The sequence below is a fragment of the Megascapheus bottae genome, chromosome 2, assembly GCF_031878675.1.
Source record: "Megascapheus bottae isolate mThoBot1 chromosome 2, mThoBot2.hap1, whole genome shotgun sequence".
Lineage (NCBI taxonomy): Eukaryota > Metazoa > Chordata > Mammalia > Rodentia > Geomyidae > Megascapheus > Megascapheus bottae.
This window is the reverse complement of record NC_143510.1, coordinates 80,390,721-80,417,494: the sequence shown is the minus strand read 5'-3', so window position 1 is coordinate 80,417,494 and position 26,774 is coordinate 80,390,721. Positions and strand designations below refer to the sequence as shown.

General features: G+C 39.5%; 1 protein-coding gene across 3 annotated transcripts in view; it reads right to left on the bottom strand.

The window, feature by feature from the left end:
* The window catches only part of Apaf1 (apoptotic peptidase activating factor 1), an 83,859-nt gene that overhangs the window by 14,004 nt on the left and 43,081 nt on the right, over positions 1-26,774 (bottom strand). For all 3 annotated transcript variants that reach the window (XR_016534612.1, XM_090328460.1, XM_090328463.1), the window contains exons 17-22: positions 22,901-23,062; positions 19,579-19,707; positions 15,163-15,288; positions 13,274-13,393; positions 8,661-8,777; positions 3,433-3,558 (exon numbers count right to left, since the gene is read on the bottom strand). Coding sequence is in view for 2 of the 3 variants with exons in the window: in XM_090328460.1 (XP_090184586.1) it covers positions 3,433-3,558; positions 8,661-8,777; positions 13,274-13,393; positions 15,163-15,288; positions 19,579-19,707; positions 22,901-23,062 (780 nt within the window). In the remaining variant the exon portion in view is untranslated. The remainder of the gene's footprint in view (positions 1-3,432; positions 3,559-8,660; positions 8,778-13,273; positions 13,394-15,162; positions 15,289-19,578; positions 19,708-22,900; positions 23,063-26,774) is intronic.

The window sequence follows — 26,774 nt, the reverse complement described above, 5'->3', positions numbered from 1 at the left end:
GTGCTTGAAACCAGACCACAGAATTTGCAAGGTTCACAGGCACAGGTCTTAGCTAGCTCCTAATGCAATCCTCAAAAATCATATACTAACAGCACAAACACATACACTGAAGCATTACTGGTCATAGCCAAGATATGGAACCAACCCAGATGTCCCTCAGTAGATGAATAATAGATCAAGAAATTGTAGTATATATACACTAAAGAGTTCTATGCTTCCATCAGAAAGAATGACATTGCCGTATTAGTAAGGAAATGTAAAGACCTGGAAAAATCATTTTAAGCAGCCAGGCATCAGTGGCTTACGTCTGTAATCCTAACTATCCAGGAGGCTGAGATATGAGGATCCAGGTTCAAAGCCAGCCCAGGCACTAAAGTTCATGAGACTCTTATCTCCAATTAATCACCACAAAACTGAAAGTGGCACTGTGGCTTAAGGAGTAGGGTGGTAGCCTTGAGCTGTTTAGAGCTCGGGGACAGCGTCCAGGCCCAGAGTTCAAGTCCCATGACCAAAAGAAAAAAAAAGTATGTGTATGTACATATGTGCATATGTGCACTAGTCCTGGAGCTTAAACTCAGTTCCTAGACCCTATCCCTAAGCTTTTTTGCTCAAGGCTAGCATTCTATCATATGAGCCAATGTGCATATGTGCACTAGTCCTGGAGCTTAAACTCAGTTCCTAGACCCTATCCCTAAGCTTTTTTGCTCAAGGCTAGCATTCTATCATGTGAGCCACAGCCTCATCTTTTTTGGTGGTTAGTTGGAGTTAAAGAGTCTTATGGACATTCCTGCTCAGTGCCCAGGCTGGCTTTGAACCTCGATCCTTAGATCTCAGCTTCCTGAGTCAATAAGATTGTAGGCATCAGCCACCAGCATTTGGCCAAAAATCTTTTCTTTTAATTTTTAAAATTATGTTTAAGTAACTGTTTTTCAAAGGAGTTTAAATTCAATACTTAACTGATGTCACCCCTCCCATCATTCTCTCCTGTCTCCCAACTCTCCCAACTCTCCATTCCCTCAAGTTCCCTTGTTAAAACATTAAAAATGGATAGAGTATTCTGAGCAGAATAGGAAAAGATAATGAAATACAACTTATATTTCTAAAAATAATCTTTTACTAAAAATATTACTTGAAATTATTCTCCTGGTAGCTGAGAATATTTTCAAGCAGGTCATAAAACCTTGTGAATTTAACTATATAGCATACAAAGTCTCAACTGAATTTCATCAGATTCAGTTTACTTTTATCTATTTCAAAGACATACGGAGAAGAAAAAAAATGTGACTATTCCACTCAGTTTCACAGCTAATAAAGGAGCATCATGGGACGCTACAATAAAACCTGCTGTATAGCAGGCGCTGGCATTGGTGGCTCATGCTCGTAATCCTAACTGCTCAGGAGGCTGAGATCTGAGCACCATGGCTCAAAGCCAGCCCGGGCACAAAAAGTCCGTAAGAATCTTATCTCCAATTAACCACCAGAAACCCAGGAGTGATGCTATGGCTCAAGTGGTAGAGTGCTAGCCTTGAGCTGAAGAGCTCAGGGACAGCACCTAGGCCCAGAGTTCAAGCCCCACAACACCCCTGCCCTCGCAAAAAAGTAGTTGCTGTACAGAAGCTAAATTTCATATCTAGCATTTATTTTGACAGGACTCAAAAACACCTCTTTTTTCAAAACATCTTTTAATAGCACACTTAACTAAATATTGCCATCGTAAGAACTACTACAAATACTAAATAAAAGCTGAGTAAGAGCCCGAGGCCCTAAATTTAAGCCTGGATTTGGGGGGAGGAAGGTTGGGAAGTGATAACACTTTGTAAGCATGCCATATGAAGGTAAGTATCACAAGAAACAAGGAGAGCTTAAAGTGGTACTTCTGAAAAATAAGAAATAGGATGATCTATTTTTAATAATAAACCTTGTAATATTGTTTGCATTTAAGTGTGTATATTGCAACTTTAACAAAAATCAAGTGAACTGGGCACAGCGGGTCATTCTGACAGCCTAACTACTTGGGAGAGGTTTGAAGCCAAGTGGGGCAAAAATTTCATTAAGCTGTCATCAACCAATACAAGCTAGGTGTGGTAACACCCATCTGTCATTATTGCTAGGCAAGAAGTATAAATTGGAGGATCACAGTCCAGGCTAGCGTGGGAATACACATAAAACCCTATTCAAAAAATGTCTGAAGTAAAAAGGGCTAGGGGATTGGCTCAGGGGTACAGAGTCTTCCTAGCAAGTGTAAGGGTGAGAGAGAAGGAGAGAGGGAAATTAAATGAATTTTAAAGGATTAGTGAGTTTACATCCTTCACTATGGTAAACTCCTATTTGGGGGAACCTAGTGCTAGAGTGCTTGCCTAGCATGCACAAAGACCGGGGTTCAAGTCCTCAGTACCACATACACAGAAAGAAAAGCCAGAAGCAGTGCTGTGACTCTAGTGGCAGAGCTCTAGCCTTGAGAAATCCCAAGGACAATGCCCAGGCCCTGAGTTTAAGGCCCAGGACTGGCAAAAAAAAAAAAATTCTGACAGGTTTTATCACTGTAAAAAGCATTACTATTAAAAGAAAATTGCTCAAATTAGGTTTTATTGATGTATAAAGAAAATACATAAATAATGGCAACAAATACATTTAGTAATCCAAACACAAATACAAAAGTAGGTAAGTCAAATGAAATTCTTGATTCCCTCTCTCCCTCTTCCTCTCCCTCCCTCCCTCCCTCTCTCTCTCTCTCTCTTTCTCTCTCTCTCTCACACACACACACACACACACACACACACACACACACACACACACACACACACACACACAATATGGAACAAATGGGTTTCCTCAAGCTGGTACCCATTATCCAAATGTATACCCAATATAGTATATTTAAAATGCACACCATTGGCCGAGAGTTTAGCCTAGTGATAGAGTGCTTGCCTAGCATGTCTAAAGAAAAGGGATTCGAGGCCGGGAGTTTAGTCTTGTGGTAGAGTGCTCACCTAGCATACACGAGCCCTGGGTTTGACTGAGCTGTGGCTCAAATGGCAGGACACTAGCCTCAAACAAAAGTGACCAAGGGCAGTGTCTAGGCCCTGAGTTCAAGCCCCAGGACAGGCAAAAAAAAAAAAAAATACACCATGCTGGGAATATGGCTAAGTGGTAGAGTGTTTGTCTAGCATGCATGAAGCCCTGGATTCAATTCCTCAAAGCCACATAAACAGAAATATCCAGAAGTGGCTCTGTGGTAGAGCACTAGCCTTGAGCAAAAGAAGTCGAGAGAGAACTCCCAGGCCCTGAATTCAAGCCCCAGGACTGGCAAAAAGAAAAGAAAAGAAAGATGGACAACAATTTTAGGCACAATCAAGTGTTCCTTTGCAAGAAAAGCCTTCTTTCATTCCTTCTACATTTGTATCTAGGTTAGAAATGCCTCTGCTGTCTTACCTGAATTGCAGAATCATCAGAACTTGAAATAAGAGTCTTCCCATCAGCTGTGAACTGGATGTGCCGTACTGCTTTCTTGTGCTCAATTCTGGACTGGAACACTCTGTGGTTTAGAAGTTCTAAAATCTTCAATGTTTTTAGAAAACCACAGAAAATTAATGAAAAGAAGCTCAATAATGTCTGTATTAAATAAAAGCAAACAATATGAAACTGAAAGGGCACAGACTTTCCATCTCATAGTGTCTTCAATTTAAATACACACAAATATGTGTATGTATATACATATATGCACATATCTTAAAACCAAGCATTTACTGAAAGGGCTAGATGACCGTAGGAACCAGTGTTTAGTCTTCTGAATACTCCACTACCCAATTCATCATTAAGTGGCAGTCTGGGCTTAGCCTCCTAAGAGAAAATGACATTTGTGATGGATGAGAAAGAAATAAGGAAATAATCCTGGTTGAAACAGGCAAGCTCTTCATAATTCAACACAGAGATAAGGAAGATAAAGGATGACGAGGGAGACAAGTAAGGCAATAAAAATATGTAAGAAGGTATGGGGCCAGTACAAAGGTAAGATTTAACAGGGATAAAGATGAATATGCCAAAATGAGATTGAGAAAGTAACACAAATTCAAAAACAGACTATCAAAAATGCTTTCAAACGAATTCACACTACAAGAGTGAACATGTTGGGCTGGGAGTTTGGCCTAGTGGTAGAGTGCCTGCCTAGCATGCACAAAGACCTGGGTTCAATTCCTCCGTACCACATACATAGAGAAAAGCCAGAAGTGGTGCTGTAGCTCAAGTGGTAGAGCTCTGCCTTGAGAAAACCCAAAAACAGTGCTCAGATCCTGAGCCCAAGTCCAGGACAGGCAAAAAAAAGAAAAGAGTGAACATGTTTCTTTACTCAAATTTAAATGTACTCAAGAACACTGAAGAAAAATACAGATGATACCTAAAACAGGAGATTCTAGAAATTTAAACCTAAACCACCTGTCTGAAAAAAAAGCCGGGCACAGTAGCTCACGCCTATAATCCTAGCTACTCAGAAGGATCAGATCTGAGGACTGCGGTTCAAAACCAGCACAGCACTCAAGTCCATGAGACTCTTATCTTCAACTAGCATCCAGAAAACCAGAAGTGGTACTGGGGCTCTAGGGGTAGGGTGGTGGCCTTGAACTGAACAGCTCAGGGACAGCCCCAAGACCCAGAGTTGAAGCCCCATGACCAGAAGAAAGAAAAAAAAAAAGGAAGAAAGAAAAAGTAAAGGGGAAATTGTGTAAATGGGTGCCTTCCTACATGAACAGACAAACAATCACAATCCCTCAGGGCAAGACAGGGAAGCATAATATTGAAAACATAGGCTTGGAATATTCGCTCTGCATTTCCAAAGTTGTGGAAATTAAGAGTTCGGGCATCTGCAAAACAAGAATAACAGTATCTAACATTAAGGATGTTGGCTCAATTGTACTGCCAAATGTACGGGTATCTTGGTTAATTCACATGAAATTTTCTTTTTTTTAGTGTGTGAGACCTGGGCCTCAAGCTCAAGGCCTCCGTGCTATCCTTTAGCTTCTCAGCTTAAGGCTAGAGAACTTAAGACAGAGCTCTACTTCCAGCTTTTTGGTGATTAAAGATAAGCATCTTATGCTTTCCTGCTTGAGTTGATTTCAAATCGTGATCATTAGATCTTGGGACTCCAGAGTAGCTAGGATTACAGGCAAATTTTCATTTTATAGGCAAAAAATAGATTAAAATTAGCTAGGCACTAGGGGCTCACATGTGTAATCCTAGCTACTCAGGAAGCTAAGATCTAAGGATCAAGGTTCAAAACTAGACTAGGCAGGAAAGTCCACAAGTCTACTTTCAGAAGGCTCAAGCAGTACAGCATCATCCTTGAGGGATGTTACTACTGAACCGTGTCCAAACCCTGAGTTCAAGCCCCATTACTAGCAAATTTTTAAAAAGAAAAAAAGGAAAAGCAAAACATAACAACATCAACAACAACAAAAACAATGTGAGGCTGATAGTGTGGCCTAGTGGTAAGTGCTTGCCTCCTATGCATGAAGCCTTAGGTTCAATTCCTTGGTAACACATACACAGAAAAAGTCAGAAGTTTTGCTGTAGCTCCAGTGGTAGAGTGCTAGCCTTCAGAAAGCCCAAGGACAGTGCTCACGCCCTGGTTCAGATCCAGGACTGGCATTTAAAAAAAAAAAAAAGCCTAACACCAAAGCAACAAGATGGTGCTAGGTTGGTGCCAAGATACAGGAAAAGGGGAGGCAAAACTCTTTCAGATTAATAATGCACAATACCCTGAGAAATGAGCCTTTGAAGAAGATGAAGAAGGTTTACCTGTAAATGTATAATCATCCTTACAACTAAAATACGCTTTCTCAGAATACCACCCATCTTGTTAATAAATTTTTCACAATAAACAAAAAGTAAGCTCTTAAGTCTGAACTCAAGCCATAATAATCATAGCAAAGTTATAACAACATTCGTACCACCGCCTCCTTTTCTGAATATAAGCATTTACCTTCACTGGGGCAATTAGACTACAGATTATTTGCATGACTCCTAATTTTAAAAATGGACCCCAGTAAAAAATAAACATGGCTAGTGCTATGATTAATAAATTAAGAAATAAAATCCAAAGTCTAGGTGAGAAAAAGTGAGTAAAATAAACATTCCTTAAAAAAATTACACAGCTCAAAAGGCGCATGGTATCCTTAATATGTGGCTATTAAATCCAAAGAGTACAAGAGCGAGGACTCAATAACTACATACCCAAAGCTATGGACATGGTAATGGAAATATAAACATAACTATATAGACATAAAAACCTATGACTCTATAGACATAATGTTTTTTTTTCTTTTTCTTTTTTTGCCAGTCCTGGGCTTGAGCTCAGGGCCTGAGCACTGTCCTTGGACTTTCTCAAGGCTAGAGCTCTACCACTTGAGCCTCAGCACCATTTCCGGCTTTTTCCTATGTATGTGGTACCAAGGAATCGAACTCCCAGCCCTAGACATAATGTTTTATTTCATAAATTAATGTTTCTGTGACATACAAACCCTTAGCCTAATTGTGATTAAGTTCTAAATACTAAGTCCCAGTGATTGTAAATAGAGATTCCCTCCTTGAACACTTGTATGTTAAACTTGTCATTTAAAATATGATGTAAAAATCAACGTTAATAAATTCTTTTAAAAAAGGGCCAGGAATTTGGCCTAGTGGTTGAGTGCTTGCCTAGCATGCACAAAGACCCGGGTTTGATTCCTCGGTACCCCATACATAGATAAAAGCCAGAAGTGGTGCTGAGGCTCAAGTGGTAGAGCTCTAGCCTTGAGAAAGTCCAAGGACAGTGCTCAGGCCCTGAGCTCAAGCCCAAGACTGGCAAAAAAAAACAAAACAAAAAAAAAAAAACCTTGTCATCAACATTCTCAAAACTTGTTTTATATTTATGAACATAGCTATCTATCTGCCTGTCTATGTAACTTACAAATAAAGTATCCAGTGATTTCTAAAAAAAAAAAAAAAAAAAAATTACACAGCTGAGGAAAAAACTGGAAAAGAGCAAGGGAAGGAGTGACATTGTCCTAAAAGAAATGTGTACCTTTCCTCTCTGTGTTTAAAGCTTTCATGGTAATTCTTCAAACAGTAATTTTTGTACAACATTTCACATATTTATAAAAATGTATTTTTCTAAAAAAAAAAAAAAAAAAAGAAATATGTACCCATAGGTAGGGTGGTAGCCTTGAGGTGAAGAGCTCAGGGACAACAACCAGGCCCAGAGTTCAAATCTCATGACCAACAACAACAACAACAAAAAAGAAATGTACCCATTACATGACCCATGTAACTATAATCCCTCTGTATATCACCTTTTATAATAACAAAAAATAGGGGTTGGGAGTTTGGCCTAGTGGTAGAGTGCTTGCCAACCATGCACAAAGACCAGGGTTTGGTTCCTCCATACCACATACAGTGCTCAAGCCCTAGGACTGGCAAAAATATAGATATAGGTATATAGATATGCAGCTAGGCAAAATATGCTTTTGTTATGCATTTTGAAAGTGATGAGGACAAGACTTTTTTTTTTCCCCCCCTGGTTGTGGGACTTGAACTCTGGGGGCCTGGGTATTGTTCCTGAGCTCTTTAGCTAAAGGTTACTGCCCTACTCCTTGAGCCACTTCCAGTCTTCTGGTGGCTAACGGGAGATAAGAGTCTCATGGACTTTAGTGCTTGAGCTGGCTTTGAACCATGATCCTCAGAACTCAGCCTTCTGAGTAGCTAGGATTATAGATGTGAGCTACCACGCCCAGCATTGAAGACAACACTTCTATCCAAAATGATTTTTATTATACTGTTTTTTGCCCTTAACTGCTCTTACTTGGGCATTTTAAATAAGGTAAGGATTTCAGGTGGTGAACAGATGTACTTCTAACACAAAAGATAGAAAAGCAAGAACTGGTGGAACAGGCAAGCACAGGTGCCCGTACATACTCAACAAGGCTTCACGTTACCAAAATGGAAACCACTTGCACCCCACACAGCTGAGCTTCTAAGGAGGTGCGGGGGTAGGAGGGGAAAGAGAAATGCTTTTGTATTTAAGTGGAAGTTAAGAAAACAACAAGGGGAAGTGGTGCTGTGGCTCAATCTGGTAGACTACTAACCTCGAGCTGAAGAGCTCCGGGACAGCGCCCAGGCCTAAAGTTCAAGCTCCATGACCCAATCAAAAAAGAAAAGAACTAGGTAGAGAAGAAAGAACCCCAAAAGCATGAGAATAGTAATAAAGGCAATCCTAAAAACGTATAACTAGTCAGATAAGATGATCGATAGTCTTAACGAAATGACAGATCATAGAAAGATTTGTTTGTAGGGCCTAGTGGTAGCATGCTCACCTAGCATGCATGAAGCCCTGGGCTCGATTCCCTGGAACCACACACACAAAAAAAGCTGGAAGTAGAGCTGAGTGCTAGCCTTGAGCAAAAAGTGTCCAAGGACAGTGCCCAGGCCCTGAGTTCAAGCCCCAGGACAGAAAGAAAGAAAGAGAAAGAAAGAAGAGAGAGAGAGAGAGAGAGAGAGAGAGAGAGAGAGAGAGAGAGAGAGAGAGAAAGAAAGAGAGAGAGACAGTATTTGTAATCAATGTGTAATCCTGCACCTATAACTAATTTCTAACAAGTAACTATTGCACAGTTCTGAAGACTAGAAGTCAATACCTTAATGGCTCCATCTTCATCTCCAAATGCAACATACTGAAGATCTGGACTTAAACAACAACAGCTAACTTGAGCTTCAGTCAGGTCATCGATCTGACCTGTTTTTCCATTAATAAGCTAATAAAAAAAAAAAAAAGACACAATCAGCCATTAGGTTGTAGGACATTTTTTTAATCCTTTGGAACAGAGGTTTTCCAACTGAACAAATAAAATAAAACAGAGAATAAGCAACAAGAGCTCCCATGAGAATAACACAGCCCTATCCTGGTTTAGCATCTGTACTTAGCACTTTATGCTTTCATTTCATTTCATTGTGTGCTTCAAATACATTTTCATAAAATAAAACAAGCTTTAAAAGGTTTAAAAAGCAGCTGCTATACCACCGCCTGAGATCCATTTGTCTGGTTTATAATCCCACAGCTAGCTCCACACCTTATTTTCCATTTCTTCACAAAACCTATTTTTAAAAGGTTATGATTTTTTAAAATATTTTTATTGTAATTAATAAAAGGGTTACATGATATTTGCAGATAGAAGGTGCATTAATTCACATACATTGATACCCTTTCACATGTCTTGGTCCCCATTGCCCTCCCCCCACCCCCATAAAAGGTTATGATTTGTTAAAATGTACTTGTCTAATATTTTTCAAAGGAGTTGGGAAAAGGAGTAAGACAGAAATGACACAAAAACACAACTCTAAATTAAAATGATCTTTTTTTTTTTTTTTTTTTTTGGTCAGTCATGGGGCTTGAACTCTGGGCCTGGGAGCTGTCCCTGAGGTCTTCAGTTCAAGGTTGCCACCATACCCCTTGAGCCATACCCCGCTTCCGGTTTTCTAGTGGTTAATTGGAGGTAAGAGTCTTACCATCATCAGTGCCCTGGCTGGCTTTGAACTTGGATCCTCAGATCTGAGCCTTCTGAGTAGCTAAGATTACAGGCATGAGCCACCGCACCCAGTTAAAATGAGCTTTTCATATTCTCCAAATCACAGTAAAATTGAAATTCTTTCCCTTTCTGAAGGGGTATCAAAAAATCCTGTAAGAAGCCAGGCGCACACCTGAAATCCTAGCTACTCAGGAGACAGATCTGAAGATCGAGGTTCAAAGCCAGCCCGGACACTAAAGTCCATGAGCTTCTTATCTCCAATTAACCACTAGAAAACTGGAAGCAGGGCTATGGCTCAAGGAGTAGGGCAGTGGCCTTGAGCTGAAGAGCTCAGAGACAGAGTTCAAGCACCATGACCACCCACCTCCTCCCCAAAATCCTGTAAGAATAACTAAGATTAAAATTACTCAATTTCCTAACCAGTATCACTATTGTAACCAGTACCCCATCCCTCAAAAAGATAGCTTAACATTCAACTAGAATATGAGTTCTAGGAAAATACTTCTCAATTGTTAGATACTTCTTAGTATTAGAACCTAAAAATCTTAAATTATTTCTTAACATGACATGAGCAGTGAAATTTAAGACAAAGATTACAAGGGGAATCAATGACGGGCAGTTTTCCTTTAGAACATTTTACCCAGCAGATTCTGATCTGTTAGATATTTAAAATGAAGACTGAGCTATAAAAAAAAAGGTATCTTTCTGAAAATTTGATTTAAAGAGCTCATCTTAGAAGCAATTAAACAAATACTTCCTTTGCTTTACAGGAACTAGTATTTTTCAGTTTATCCTCTAAATACTCCCGTGACCACTGACATAGCTAAACTTGGTTTTTAAAGTCAGATAACTTCATAAGTCTTCAAATTATTCCAACGTTTAATAAAAAGTTGTACCAATTTAATGAAGTAAACACAATTTAATGAAGGGCACAGTAAACTTGAAAAAGAAAGTACAATGAAAATATTTCCAGCAGAAAAATCAGGAACCCACATTCAATTTTATCTCCAAATTCACCCCAGAAATACAGAGCACCTGCAGATACATTGTTGATGACAGTAAAATTTGTAAAATACAAAGCAAGTTACATTTAGAAATGTCTCAACAGCTTAATTCTGACTTTCACAGTCGATGAAGACAAGTTCATAAAATATACACAATTAATCTCCACTTGTCTGTTTCCTGAATATAGGTTCTACCTTTTCCATACAACCAGAATATGGCCTGTTAATGATGAAAAGAGCCTTATAGGTAATGTCATTATTCAACATCTCAGAACTAATTGGTGATAAAGTCTGAAATTGTACGGGGTCTCCTTACTTTCTCATCTTATCCTTTCACACATATTCTTGCTCCCTATTGTTCAGTAATTAAATTGAGAAAAATCAAATGCAAAGATGTGCAACAACAAATTGTCACTGCAAAAATATTCCCCTAGGAATTAATAAGTCCCATCCAGGATGTTGGAGTATATAGTTCAGGGATAGAGCACTGATACGGGTGAGACTGTCAGTTTGATCCCAAACACCATCAGAAGAAAGAAGGAAAGATGCTAAGAAGAAGAGAAGGAGGGACAGAGAGAACGAGGAAGGAAGAGGGGGAGAGGAGAAAGGGGGAAGAAGGGAGAGAGTAAAAAAAAAAAAGATATTTTTGACAGTGGCGCTGTGGCTCAAGGGGTAGGATGGTAGCCTTGAGCTAAAGAGCTCAGGGCAGCACCCAGGCCCAGAGTTCACAACCAACCCCCCCCAAAAAAAGATACTTTTATAACTCAACTGATTAAAAACAAAACAAACTTCTACTTCTATTGGTGTTCTAAGATTGAATAAAAGGCTCTAAATAAATACAGTATATAAAAAAGTAGTTTGAAAGTGGTGCTGTAGCTCACAGTGTAGACTGCTAGCCTTGAGCAAAAATATTGGGGGACAGTGCACTCAGGTCCCACAATCAACCAAAACCAAAACAAAAACAATTATATGTATATTATCCCAACAATAAAAATAAATAAAATAGGGCCAGGAGTTTGGCCTAGTGGTTAAAGTGCTTGCCTAGCATGCATGAAGACACGGGTTCAATTCCTGGGTACCACATACATAGAAAAAAGCCTGAAGGGGTGCTGAGGCTCAAGTGGTAGAGCTCTAGCCTTGAGAAAGTCCAAGGACAGGGCTCAGGCCCTGAGCTCAAGCCCAGGACCGGCAAAAAAAAAATAATAATAATAATAATAATAATTAATAAATAAATAAATAAAATAAAACACATACAGCTGGGTGCTGGTGGCTCACGCCTGTAATCCTAGCTACTCAGGAGGCTGAGATCTGAGGATCATGGTTTGAGGCCAGCCCGGGCAGGAAAGTCCAGTCCATGAGATTCTTATCTTTAATTACCACCAGAAAACTGGAAGTGGCACTGTGGCTCAAAGTGGAAGAACATTAGCCTTGAGGAAAAAAGCTCAGAGATAGCCCACAGGTCCTAAGTTCAAGCCCCACAACAGACAAAAAAAAAAAAAAAAAAAAACAGCGAGTCACAGAATCATTAGTCTTCAGCTATGACAGTATTTCTGTCCTTCCCAATCCTATGTGTGCCAGCTAATTAACAGGGCAAAAGGGAATGTCTCACTAGCTCACATAAAAGCCACACCAGCCCCTGCCCTTTTCCACCTTCTGTCCTTACCATATCTCTCCTCCAATGCTAGTCCTTTAGCTTCCTATATGGTTTACTTACTATTCAGCTGTTTCCCATACCCTGGCCACTGTGGAGACAGTCTCAATTTTCCATGTGTTCTACCTACAATGCTATCACTACTTTTAGGACTTCTCTACCAGGCGTGCCAACTATACTTGATGTCAGCCTCCTGAGCAGCTAGGATTACAGGTGTGAGCCACCAGCACCTAGCTTCCAAAGACATTTTATTCATCCACTAATCTAGTGATGCTGACAGCTGGTCAATGTCAATGTTCTCCTTATGATATCTCTTGTCGCTATTACCACCACTCAGGGCTCTGCCAATGGGACTCCAGTAAGTAGAGATTTCCTTATGTGGCCTACTCTTTGAGGAAAGGGGAAGGGCAGCCTACAGTATGAATCCCAAAGCAAAAGAGTTCTTTTGATGTTATAACACAACCCTTTCCTTCTCAAGGATTAATAAGCATTCAATAGATATTCATAGGACAATGGATGAATAAATGAATGACACATATATGCTTTAGATATAAAGTCCAGCTCCCTCCATCTCAGTTCAGAGGATTCAGACATGTTTAATCACTATTGGGATAAGATTCCATACAAATCATGGAATGAGATCACGGATACCAACCAGCGAGGAACAAGGCAAAGTGAAATAACTCCTAACTTAATTCCAAATATTGACATATTTAACCATCAGGTTTATGTCCCATCTATTTATTCAACTTGTATCCACTAAGTATCTATTAAGACTATATAATTGGGCTGGGGGTGTGGCCTTGTGATACAGTGCTTGCCTAGCATGCACAAAGCCCTGAGTTCAATTCCTCAGTACCACATACACAGAAAAAGTTGGAAGTGGTGCTGTGGGTCAAGTGGTAGAACATTAGCCTTGAGAAAGCCCAAGGATAGTGCTCAAGCCCAGAGTTAGACCCAAGACTGGCAAAAAAACATATAATTATGCCTGATCCTAAGTTAAAATAAACAAGAAAAATTGTGAGTTCAACCAGAACAATTTTCCAATTATTTTCTACAACAATACTCACTTGGAGATGCCGTATATTGACAACTGCAAGGATCATCGCTTCATTTTCTTGAAACACAACATCTACTTCTTGCTTTAACACTATAGCAGAATTCTCACATACCTTTTTTGTTTCCCAGACCTAAGGAAGATAAAAAAACTGAAGTGCTTATATCAGTCTATCCTCTTGAAATAATGTAAAAACAAGTCTTAGTGTTAAAGACAACAAACTGTGATTCAGTTAAAATGTCCATGCTACGTTTTCCATTGTTAGATTATAATTCAATAGTTAGTATTTAACTTCTATACATATAAAGCAGTTAATATTAGGAGCTGTCACCTCTATAGCCCAAATGTTTTAGCATGAATTCTAGTTCTACATAAAGCTATAACTTTGGGCAAGTGATTACATCCAACACTACTCAAAGAACCACCATCTGCTGCTTCTCAATTTGCTTGTTACCAGTCTACATCAAGGTAAGAAACAGGCTTATGGACACTAGGCTTATGGACAGAGTTCACTGTTTTTATCAAGTCTTACTCGGTGAATGATTTATATTCTAGCACAAGCTTGATATATTAGTTAGCAACGGCCTTTCAGGGATTTTTCTGGCCTGTCTGTGCCTGTTTCAGCTGCAAAAGAACTATATAAAAATTAATAAATTAATACATACACAATATGCTATATCATGTCTAATATACAGCAAGCAGCAACTACGTTGTGACCATGATTTGTATAAAACAATGCAATATATACTATAAGCACCTGAGTTCCTAGACTCAAAGAGCCATACATAATCTAAAGCTGTGAATAAATCAGTGAATCTGTAGAGCACTTAAAGTGTAGAGTAAATCAAATCGGTACTTGAAGCCAGAATTTTATTAGGCACAATAAAAAAAATTGACATAGAATTTTATGACATTAAGGAAAGCCACTTAGGTAAAAGACTAAAAGAAATGGGGCCAGGAGTTTGGCCTAGTGGTACAGTGCTTGCCGAGTATGCACAAAGACCCGGGTTCAATTCCTCCGTACCACATACATAGGAAAAAGCCAAAGTGGTGCTGTGACTCAAATGGTAGAGTTCTAGCCTTGAGAAAGCCCAAGGATAGTGCTCAGACCCCGAACTCAAGCCCAGGACTGGCAAAAAAAAAAAAAAGAAGCAACGTGTTTGATAAAATATAAACAGCCCATATAGGTTGCCTAGAAAATAAACTAAAAGATAAGACTGGAACCACAGAAAACTATCCTATAAAGAAGTTTAGAAGTATGTATTTGCTTTGGTTAACTTTAAAGCAGAAATAATATGCTAATATGCTTAGACAAAAAATGTCCTTATCAGGAATGTGGGTATAGCCCACTAGTAGGGTACACGGTCGGCAGGTTAAGGCCCTGGCTTTAATTTTCAGCACATATGCATGTACTTACACACACACACAGAGACAGACATGGTATTGAAAGCAACAAGTAGGGAAAAAAGGGAGACGTGGCAGAGTTTCATAGGAGAGAAGTAACAGGTACAAGAAATGAGGAATCTCAGGAAACCGGAACAGAAGAGTAGAGATAAAAATTGTTTAAAGGGCAACTGCAGAATCTATGAAAATTGGCCAGTAATTACATGTGGGAATTCAGGGTACAGGAAAGAGTCAAAAACTACTCTCAGGAATCAAACACAATGCATGTAAATTTAATCAATGGAATTCCCATAGTACCTGGTCCACACTAACAAATGCACATGTCTGAATGAATGTCATGACCCGCTGTACGCCACATGACTACACTTTTCCAGAATGAATATGGATTTAGCAGCTTCCTATTTTACTTTCCCAGAGACGGTCATCTATTTCTTAATGTGTAGAAGGTTCAGCTCATCAATAATAAGTGCTTAAAATGGAAATCGCAGTATTTCTCACCCTGATTGTTTGGTCGTCAGAAGATGTCAAAAAGGATGATCCATCAGGGGAAAACATCACACCATGAACCCAACTTAAATGTCCTCTGCAATCAGCTACCTTTAAGCAGGAATCTATGTTCCATAACTATGGAATAAACAGAATACAGGAAATTACATTCATAAGTATTTTAAAAATAGGAGGAATGGGGCCGGGAGTTTGGCCTAGTGGTTGAGTGCTTGCCTAGCATGCACAAAGACCCAGATTCAATTCCTTGGTACCACATACATAGAAAGCTGAAAGTGGTGCTGAAGCTATGGTAGAGCTCTAGCCTTGAGAAAGTCCAAGGACAGTGCTCAGACCCTGCGCTCAATCCCAGGACTGGCAAATAATAATAATAATAATAATAATAATAATAATAATAATAATAATAAAAGCAGAAATGATAAAGGAATGGTAAAAATAGCAGGGATGACTAGCAATACTACTTCCACAAATACAGCACAAAAGCACACTACTAACAATATAAAATTGCTTATGTATAAAATTATTATTATATATGTTTTTTTAATTTGATGAGTAGTTGAGCTTGAACTTGGTCTGGGCACTGTCCCTAAGTACTTCATCTCAAGGCTACCACTCTACCCCTGGACCTGGGGCATTGTCCTGAGCTTTGTAGCTCAAGACTACCACCTTACCCTTGAGCCAAACCCCACTTCCCCGTTTTCTAGAGGTTAATTGGAGATAAGAGTTTCAGGTCCTTTTGTGCTTGGGCTGGCTTTTAACCTTGATCTTCAAGTCTCAGCCTCCTGAGTAGCTAGGATTACAGGCATGAGCCACCACGCCCAGGATAATTTTTTGCTGTTGGTCATGGGACTTGAACTCTGGGCCTGGGCACTGTCCCTGAGCTCTTCAGCTCAAGGCTAGTGTTCTACCTCTTGAACCACAACACCACTTCTGGCTTTTTCTGTGTACATAGCACTGAGGAATCAAACCCAGGGCTTCATGCATGCTAGGCAAGCACTCTACCACTAGACTAAACTCCAAACCCTATTGTACAATTTTTTTAAATAGCAGAAGACTGGCGAGACCCCCAAATGACCATGTGGGAGTAGCTCGGTGGTTGTGTGCATGCTTAGCAAGCACAAGGTCTTGCATTCAATCCCTACTACCCAAAAGACTATCAGACATAAGGAAAATACCTTGGATGCCACATGAAAAATAACTGAATGAGCTACAACTGATCATATACTAGAAAACTATGCAAAAATGAAATAGGGAAAAAACTTATTACTTCCAAGATACATGGCTAACAAAAAAGCAAACAGATGCATATATACACTATACCTCTTATTGGAGTTGGAAATATAAATGTCAATATATAGAGATAGATATACACACAGACATTTGCTTAGATATGCAAAAAGAAATAGTTACCTATGGGGTAGGAAAAATGAGTGGACGGGAAGCGATAACAATGAGCTTTCTCTGACTATAATCTAGCACAAAAACGATTTTGTAATTTAATTTGGGATCATGAAAATGCTTGCTTGCTTGCTTGCTTTATTTATTTATTTTATTTGCAGTTCTGGGCTTGAGCTCAGGGCCTGAGCACTGTCCTTGGGCTTTCTCAAGGCCAGAGCTCTACCACTTGATAGCACCATTTGTAGCTTTTTTTTTTTTCCTATGTGTGTGGTACCAAAGAATCAAACCTGGGTCTTCCAAGCACACTACCACTAGGCCAAACTCCTGGCCCCACTTTATTTATTAAAAAAAAAGCTAAAAAATGATGAGATGAACATATAATTTTTCACAACTTCCATCATCTAACTTTCATGTGAACTGACTGTAAAATCCTACAATAAATGAATGCTCTAAAGGTAGCATTATACACTTCTCTCATTATTTGTGCTCATTATAAGTTGTCAATGTCTCCCACCAGTCTAGCTGTATTCTGTCCTGAGTTTTGCTCTACATTACTTAAATATATTCTAGTCTAATGAAGTACCATGTGTGCCTGGGTTCTTATTACACTTTGAATTACAGACCTACTTCACTTCAGGATTTCAGAACACAGAAAAAACAAGTACTTCATTACATGTCCAATGGTTTTCATTCAGTGAATTCTATGGTTACAAAATTATCACATGAAATTTCCTCTGCCTCATCTCTAGAGTTCATGCTGGGATATATGGAGCTAAAGGACAGAAAAGAAAATGATTACACAATGAAAAATCTCCATTGAAAATCCTCTTTACTCCATCCTTATTTTCTGAGCCTCCAAAGCCAAGTATCTACATTTTAAGAAAAGGAAGACAGTTCTTAGAGCTAAGGGTAATAGAGGACAAGAACCTTAAAATGACCAGAAAAGCTGTCAAAAACTTGACCAAACCCAGAAGGGAAACACCAGTCATATCTTCCTTGAGTATCTACAGGTAAGGCTCAAGGTATCCTAGCAGAACTACAGCTCCTGGTTCAAGGCTTCTGCCCAAGAGAACACTGCCCACACACCCTATTTCTTCACACTGTATTGAAGAGATTGACGATCTGTAACTCACTTGCCTCTGCTTGCAACAGAAAGGTTCTCAGCATGGAAACCCTTCAGCCCACTTGTCTCTGCCTCTAACTTAGGAGGAAGAACCTCTTACTTTACTGCTACTTCCACACTGAAGAGTAAGGTTGGCAGATTCTCTAAAAAAAAAAATTGTTGGAATAAACCACATAGCACTGAAGAAGTGCTGGCAGTGGTCGAGGCTCCCTTGAAGGGTCGGTTCTCAGCTCTGCAGATAAAGATCCGTACCCTTCTCCTCAAGTCAGTCTCAACCAACCTCACACTACCTGCCACTAAGATCATCCTGAGAAACGACGTGTGGGAAAAAGTATGTCTTTGAAGGAAAGCTCTAATTCATTGCCTTTTGAAAAGTTTAAATACCAACACACTAGATAGATTGCTTTCAGGGCTACTAACTCTAAAGTTTATTAGATAAGTACAAAGTCATAAATAGAAAGAAGAAATTAACTGGAGCCATTTATTTACTAGTTCCTGGCAAGAACAGTACTATGGTTATCCAAGTTGAAAGATAACATCCATCTTATTCTATTCAGTGGTACAAGAAGATTCATCTTTTTTTGCATGTGTGTGGCAGTTCTGGAGCTTTGAACTCAGAGCCTGAGCTTTTTTTTGCTCAAGAATAGTGCTCTAGGGGCCGGGAGTTTGGCCTAGTGGTTAAAGTGCTTGCCTAGCATGCATGAAGACCCGGGTTCGATTCCTCGGTACCACATACATAGAAAAAAGCCGGAAGTGGTGCCGAGGCTCAAGTGGTAGAGCTCTAGCCTTGAGAAAGTCCAAGGACAGTGCTCAGGCCCTGAGCTCAAGCCCAGGACTGGCAAAAAAAAAAAAAAAAAAAAAAGAATAGTGCTCTACCACTAAGAGTCTCACAGACTTTCCTGCCATGTCTAACTTTGAACCTCCACCCTCAGATCTCAGTCACTGAGTAGCTAGGATGGCAGGGATGAGCCACAGGCATCCAGGTCATCATTTCTTTTCTTTTCTTAAAATTATTATTGTAGCCAGCGCCCGGTGGCTGACATCTGTAATCCTAGCTACTCAGGAGGCTGAGATTTAAGGATCAAGGTTCAAAGCCAACCCAGGGACAAAAGGACCTGAGACTCTTATCTCTAGTTAACCTCTAGAAAATGGGGCATGGCTCAAGGGGCAGGGCAATAGCCTTGAGCTGAAAAGCTCAGGGACAACACCCAAGCCAAGTTCAAGCCCCATGACTCCTCCCCCCGACACGCACAAAAAAACCCTGTTATTGTAAATGTACTGTAAAGAGGTGTTACAATGCTTAAGTCAGGTAATGAGTACATTTCTTTTTGAACAATGTAAAAAGACTAGTGTCCATACCTATACCATTTAAGAGAGGTCACATTTTAGCCTAGGAAACCTGCGCTCATTACAATGTTTTTCCCAGACCCCTGCATACTCTAGTCATGGTTTTTTGTTTGTTTGTTTGTTTGTTTGTTTTGCCAATCCTGGGTTTGAGCTCAGGGTCTGATCACTGTCCTTAGACTTTCTCAAGGCTAGAGCTCTACCACTTGAGCCTCAGCACCGCATCTGGCTTTTTTCTATGTATGTGGTACCGAGGAATTGAACCCGGGTCTTCGTGCATGCTAGGCAAGCACTCTACCACTAGGCCAAACTCCCGGGCCAACTCTAGACATGTTTGGGTGAATGGTACTTGAATTCAGCATCATATTGTCAAATCAAGTCTTCAATCACTGTTAAGATAATAAATATGACTATATAGTTTAGTATCCCAAGGCTACAGGTCATTAATTAATGAATTCTACATAATTTCTCAGTCAAGTACCTTATTTCCTAACATCCTTTGACATCTGGAGACCCAAACTTACTGAATAAACTCAACTACTCACCTCTACACAGTATTGAGACAGGGCCACCAGTGCTAAATGGTTCTGAGGAGAGAAGTCACAGTACTGGATGGTGCTGTGGTGGGCTGTATGGATTTCTGACAATACACAACTGGTATGAATGTCAAAAAGCTGCAATATAAACAGAGATATTTATGAAGGTAAAATACTTTAACACATAAACCAGAACCAATAAAAAGAAGATATTGAGGGACTGGGAGTTTGGCCTAGTGGTAGAGTGGCAGAGAGCCACCGGGCCCAACTATAAATTGGTATGTTTAAATGAAAACTAAGAAGATAGAACAGTAAAAAATAAATAAATTGGGCTGGGAGTTTGGCCTAGTGGTAAGAGTGCTTGCCTAGCATGCGCAAAGACAGGGGTTCAATTCCTTGGTGCCAGACAGATAGAAAAAGCCAGAAGTAGCCAGGCACGGTGGCTCACGCCTGTAATCCTAGCTACTCAGGAGGCTGAGATCTGAGGATCAAGGTTCAAAGCCATCCTGGAACAAAAGAACCTGAGAGTCTTATCTCCAATTAACCTCTAGAAAATGGGAAGTGGGGCTTGGTTCAAGGGTAGGGCAGTAGCCTTGAGCTGAAGAGCTCAGGGACAATGCCTAGGCCCAGGAGTAGGGTGGTAGTCTTGAGCTGAAGAGCTCAGGGACAGTACCCAGGCCAAGTTCAAGCCCCATGACCCACCAAAAGAAAGGAAGGAAGGAAGGAAGGAAGGAAGGAAGGAAGGAAGGAAGGAAGGAAGGAAGGAAGGGAGGGAGGGAGGGAGGGAAAAGAGAAAAGAAAAACCAGAAGTGGTGCTGTGGGTAGAGTGGTAGAGCTCTAGCCTTGAGAAAGCCCAAGAATAGTGGGCTTTGAGTTCAATCCCTGGGACTTACATAAATAAATAAATAAATAATAGAACTGTTAACTTGAAGTTCTTCTGTACAACTATTTAAAGAGAACAACTTTAAAAAGATAAGCTAGATGCTAAATGAATCTAAATTTATATGTTTTTATTTTTTGCCAATCCTGGGGCTTGCATTATCCTTGGACACATTCTGCTCAAGGGTAGCACTCTGCCACTTTAATCACAGAGCCACTCATTTCTGGCTTTTTTTGTGTATGTGATACCGAGGAATTGAACCCAGGGCTTCGTGTATGCTAGTGAAGCACTCCACCACTAAGCTACCCTCACAGCCTAAACTTTTTTTTTTTTTTTTTTTTTGGTTGTGGGGTTTGAACTCGAGGCCTGGGTACTATCCCTGAGCTCTTCAGCTCAAGGCTAGCTCTCTACCATTTGCGCCATTGGACCACCTCCCTAAATTTATTTTTAAATGCCTCAAATCAAATATAAAATGAAAGTCCTACAAAACTACCATTATTACTGATATCTGGTAATATATTACTAAAAATCACAAATAGATATACATATACTTCTATAATATGGCTCATCTTGACAAAGGAAAATTCATCACAAATTCTCTCAAGCTGGCCTAGGGAGAAATCAAATCTTTGTAAATAAAGGAATGGACTAGCCAAATTAATACACAGAGCAGATCTACCTAATGCTTGTTTATTCAAAAGAGAAAATGTACCTTCATAAATGAAGATGCTCAAAATAATATAGAGAAAAGCTTGCTAAAATGAATTAACTTTATCATTTCTATTTCTCTAGAGCTACTAATTATTCCATTATGATTAAGGAATTTTGCAATTTTAAGCTAAAAAAATTAATTTTTTTTAGTGATACACTTTCAATTTGGGGAAGGTTTTTATGTTGAATATGTTCTGCAGTTTTTTCCAAATGATGAGATGGTTTAAACAGTGAGATATATGCATGTGCATACAGTATGCCCATACTGTCTAGCTATTTAGGAGTAGGCACAGTCCTCAAGACGAAAATAAAGACTCCAAATGGGAACCATGCAGAGAACACAAAGCCCTGGGAATGAAGATCAAGAAATCAGATTTAATGCTTGCTGGGGCATTTTCTTATAAAGTTGGCACTAAGAGAATGAAAAAAATCTGGCAAATGTGGAATATGAAGTCATCCCACAAAAGAAATAAGATGCAAGGACCGGAATAAACCAACAATACAAAAGTTTGGAGAGAAACAAACAAAAAAGGTGTGAGTTAAAAAGGTTGAAATAAAAAAATTTGTATTAGATTTTACCACAACAAAATGTAGTAATTTTCATATCTTGAAAATTCTTACTGAATTTAACATCTTTAAGAAGACATACTAACAACAAAAGGAAATATTTTTTCTAAGCAACAGCAACCAAAAGCTCTATACATGTGCCACATGTGGTCCCTCGGTGAGTTTGGTTTTGTGTTTTGTTTTGTTTTGTTTGTTTGTCAGTCCTGGGGCTTGAACTCAGTGCCTGAGCACTGTCCTTGGGCTTTTTTTTTCTCAAGGCTAGTAGTCTGCCACTTGAGCCATGGCACCACTCCCAGGTCTTCATGCATGCCAGGCAAACACTCTACCACTAGGCCAAACTCCTGGCCCACCTCAGTAAGTTTTTCGGTAACTATAGAGATAGAGATAGAGATAGATAATTCAATTATCTAATTTATTTTATACTAAACTATAAGCTTATTATTGAACCTTAAGGCTCAATTATGCTCTTTAAAAATAATAACATCAGCCAGGTGCTGGTGGCTCACGCCTGTAATTCTAGCTACTCAGGAGGCTGAGCTCTGAGGATCAAAGTTTAAAGCCAGCCCAGGCAGGAAAATCCATGAGAATTTTATCTCCAATAAACTACTTCAAAAAAACTGGAAGTGGAGCTGTGATCAAGTGGTAGAGTATTTGCCTTAAATAAAAGGGGCTCAATATATCACCCAGGCCCTGAGTTCAAGCCCCAGGACTGGCAAGGAAGGAAAGAAAGAAGAAAGAGAGGGAGGGAGGGAGGGCGGGGAAAAGAAAGGTACTCTCTACGTAACTTACATAACTTGTAATACCCTGTTCATCATCTTTATAATAACAATTTAAAAATAATAAAATAAAAAATTTTAAGTGTGATTAGAAGGCTTCTGTTTTAAATAATTTGAGGAACCCTGTACCACAGGACTACCCAAGTTGTGAAATGTGACTTGTGCTGGGTAACTTTCACAAAGAAAGCAGAATAAGCTGCACTCTGTGGGACCATGGAAACTTTTATGCTCAGCATCCCCTAGAGTATACTTCTGAAGAACTGCATTCTGGGAATCCTGTCCCAGATCACACAGCTACACTGAACAGTGTCAGAAAACTCTAAAAATACAAACATTATTAAAGTTTTTTTCATTTTCTTCAAATCAGACTACATTTGTTTTAAATTCTGATACTTACGAAGATTTTATTTTTTGCTGCAACCATTATCCTAGCACCATCAGCAGACCATGAACAACATTTCACTATGACTTCCATATCTTCTTGAGAATCTTCTGAATTTAGGAAAAAGTGTTTCACATTAATGCTTTTCCTCTCATTTGCAGATCTCACGTCCCAAAGCTTCAAATTAAAAAAAAAATTAACAAAAAATGTTGTTTACTCAACTCATACCTCTAGAATCCCAATAAATTACACATTATATAACTTACACTACTTAATGAATTCTTTTAATCTATGCAAGACTATATACTGTTTATACTAAGTACTTCAGCTTCATTCAGCATCTTCCTAAAAGGAAAAAAATAGAAGCATTGCCCAAGATGTAGAAGACAGAATGTAAAATTAGATAAAGTCCTGGGTGTGGTGGCTCATGCCTATAATCCTAGCTACTCAGGAGGCTAAGATCTGAGAGTCACAGTTCAAAGCCAGCCAGAGCACTAAAGTCCTTGAGACTCTTATCTCCTCCAATTAACCACTAGAAAACAGGAAGTAGGGCTGTGACTCAAAGGGTAAGGCAGTAGCCTTGAGCTGAAGAGGTCTGGCCCAGGCCCAGAGTTCAAGCCCCACAACTGACAAAAAAAAAGTGTGGAGGTTAAGATTAGGGTTGACCAGGTTCAATTCCTTGGTACCACATACATACAAAAAAGCCAGAAGTGGTGCTGAGGCTCAAGTGGTAGAGCTCTAGCCTTGAGAAAGTCCACGGACAGTGCTCAGGCCCTGAGCTCAAGCCCAGGACTGGCAAAAAAAAAAAAAAAAAAAAAAAAAAAGATTAGGGTTGATAGGAAATCTGCATGAGGAAGAAATAGGAGCTGAACACTCAACTTGCTGCTGCTGCCCTCTGCTGGACCGTGTACAAAGTGTGCTCTACATACACTGTGTCCACAGTTATCACACTTCACAGGTCCTATCCAAGCCACAATCTAACCCAGCAGAGCAGCAGAGCTGCCAGAGAATGAAGAAGTCCTCAAGAGAGTAGGAGGAGGGAAAGGGGAACAAAACCATGAAAAGAAGTATCAGGGTTCTAGAAGTAATGTACCGTTTGCCTGACAAATGTAACTGTAACCCCTCTATACATTATCCCGACAATAAAATACAATTAAAAAAAGAAAAAAAATCCACTTTAGAAACCAGCAGCGAAGAAGAAGAAGAAGAAGAAGAAGAAGAAGAAGAAGAAGAAGAAGAAGAAGACGACGACCTTAAAATAAAAAAAAAAACAGGTATGCTATGGTCTAGAAGTGTGATCTAGTGGTACAATGCTTGCCACCAAGCCTTGGGTTCAATTCCTTGGTACCACATATGCAGAAAAAGCCAGAAGTGACACTGTGGCTCAAGTGGTAGAACACTAGCCTTGAGAAAGCCCAATGACAATGCCCAGGCCCTGAGTTCAAACCCCAGGACTGGAGAAAAAAAAAAAATAGCCGGACACCAGTGGCTCATGCATATAATCCTAGCTAGTCAGGAGGCTCAGATCAAAGGCTTGTGAGGTTCAAAATCAGCCTGCACACTAAAGTCTATGAAACTCTTATCTCTAATTAACTACCAGGAGGAAAAAAAAAAAACTGAAGTGGTGCTGTGGCTCAAGTGGTAGAATGCTAGACTTGAGCTGAAGAGCTCAGGGACAATGTCCAGGCCCAAAAGCTCAAGCCTCACGACTAGGAAAAAAACAAAAAAAAAACAGGTATGTTGGAAGGAAGCAAGCTCCTTGTATGCTTGGTGGAGCTAAGTAGTGCTATGAAACTAGCTGGCTTTTGAGAATGGGATTCAAAATATTCTACCTTCATTCTCAGTAGAAAGACCTACTTGAACAGTACAAAAAAACAAAAGCTTTCATCAAGACACACCTTGGGCTGCAGTGTCTCAAAGTCAAGCATTTGCCAAGCAAAGGCACGAGGGGGGGGGGAGGATGAGGAAGAAAACATCTTTATCCTCCCAGAACTCAAGGAGTATAATAATAATGGTTACCATGCCCAGACAAAGAGTTGGCTGTGGAGGAAAGAAAGGGGAAAAAAACAACTTGCTTCTCAAGCTTTAACTTAGTTTCTACAACACTGCTCCCAGGTAAAATCTGACTTGCCTAGTCAGACACATCATTCATTCACTCATTCATTCATTCATTCATTCATCTATTTATTGGTGGTACTTAACCCAGAGAACCAAGCATTCTACCACTTGAGCAACACACTCCTAAATGATTTGTATTTGTTTTCTTTCTTTTTCTAGGTTGGCCTTAAATTCCAGATGCACCATCCACTTGGTTTTTCAATTCTGAGTTCAGGGAAATATTACAAGTACTATGAAAAATGGCAGAAAAACTAAAGTTGCCTCTTTAGAACAACTGTGGATACACTGAATAAAGTAAAAGATCACAGAGAATAAAACAGCCCAAGGTCAGACATTGGTGGCTCATGGCTGTAGTCTTAGCTACTCAAGAGGCTGAGATCTGAGGATCCAGGTTCAAAGCCAGCCAGGGCAGGAAGGCCTGTGAAACTCTTTTTTGGGGATTAGTCATGGAGCTTGGGCTTAGGACCTGGGGCTGTCTGAACTTTTGCACTCAAGGCTAGTGCTCTATCACTTTGAGTCACTGCACCACTTCCATTTTTCTAGCAGTTAAAAGGTAAGAGTCTCACAGACTTCCCTGCCCAGGCTGGCTTCAAACTTATCTACAACTAAATACCCTCACCCCCACCCCCAAAAAGCTAGAAATGGACCTGTGGCTCAATTGCTAGAATATTAGCCTTGAGTACAAAAGATCAAGGACAGTGAGCAGACCCTGAGTTCAAGCACACAAAAAAAACCTTCCTTGATACTAAAGAGAAAAACCAAATAAATCACAAATATCTTCTTTGTTAATCACCCAGAATTCAAATCACCCAGAATACATGAGAAATCACACTTGCTTCCCTATCAGTAGAAAAAAAAATAAAACCATAGTACTTGGATTTAAGACAGATAAAGAAAGTTAACAATCTAATTTTATTACACCTGTCTATACTTCATCTGCTTCCAGATTTTAGCAACTAGCCAAGCAGTGCTAAAAATCTCACATATCAAGTGATAGTATAAATTATGCCAGCATTGCATTTTGTGCAGATCATTGTACTGTATCTACAGATCTTGTGTCCTGTATACTTTCAATGACAATCTTTACAGAAAACTCACATTTTGAAATGGTTACCATCAAGGCCCCAAAGACACATACTTATCAATATGATTTGTTATAAAATGCTTAGAAAATTTCTGCTATTGGAGCAGAAAATAATTTTACAGTCCTCATTCTCTCAAATGGCAAAAGCTTTAGAAGATTTTGACCTTGAAATGCTGTTATCTAACATCATTTTGCAGGACCTCTGCTTACTACGTGTCATGTGTCAGTGTCAACCAGAGATACTAGCTTCACAGCACTGTGGGAAAGCAAACATAATCACAGGCTCTCAAGAGTGTAGAAATGTCTACCCCTGCTGCTAGTGACACTCACACCTGAACATAGAAATAAAAACCTCTCTCCAACAAATAAAGAGTTTTGAATGTTTCTCTCTAGGTTTCTGGAGATCTTAGTTTAATTTTGAGTTACAGACCAAGAGTTTATCATCTTTAAATATGTTTAATAAAAGCTAAAATATGTCAGATACATCATATGAAAGAAAAAGTTCTTATAAGGGGAATGCTGCATCCAAGCAAAGGGCTTAGAGAATACTTTGTGAAGGAGACAGTCACTTCCTTCTACTTTATTAGTCTACTTTAGGACACCTTTGCATACTGTATATAGTATATAGTCAATATACCATGTTATTTTTTCTCCTATTGTTTATCCTCTGTTGTCACTGTATCAGAT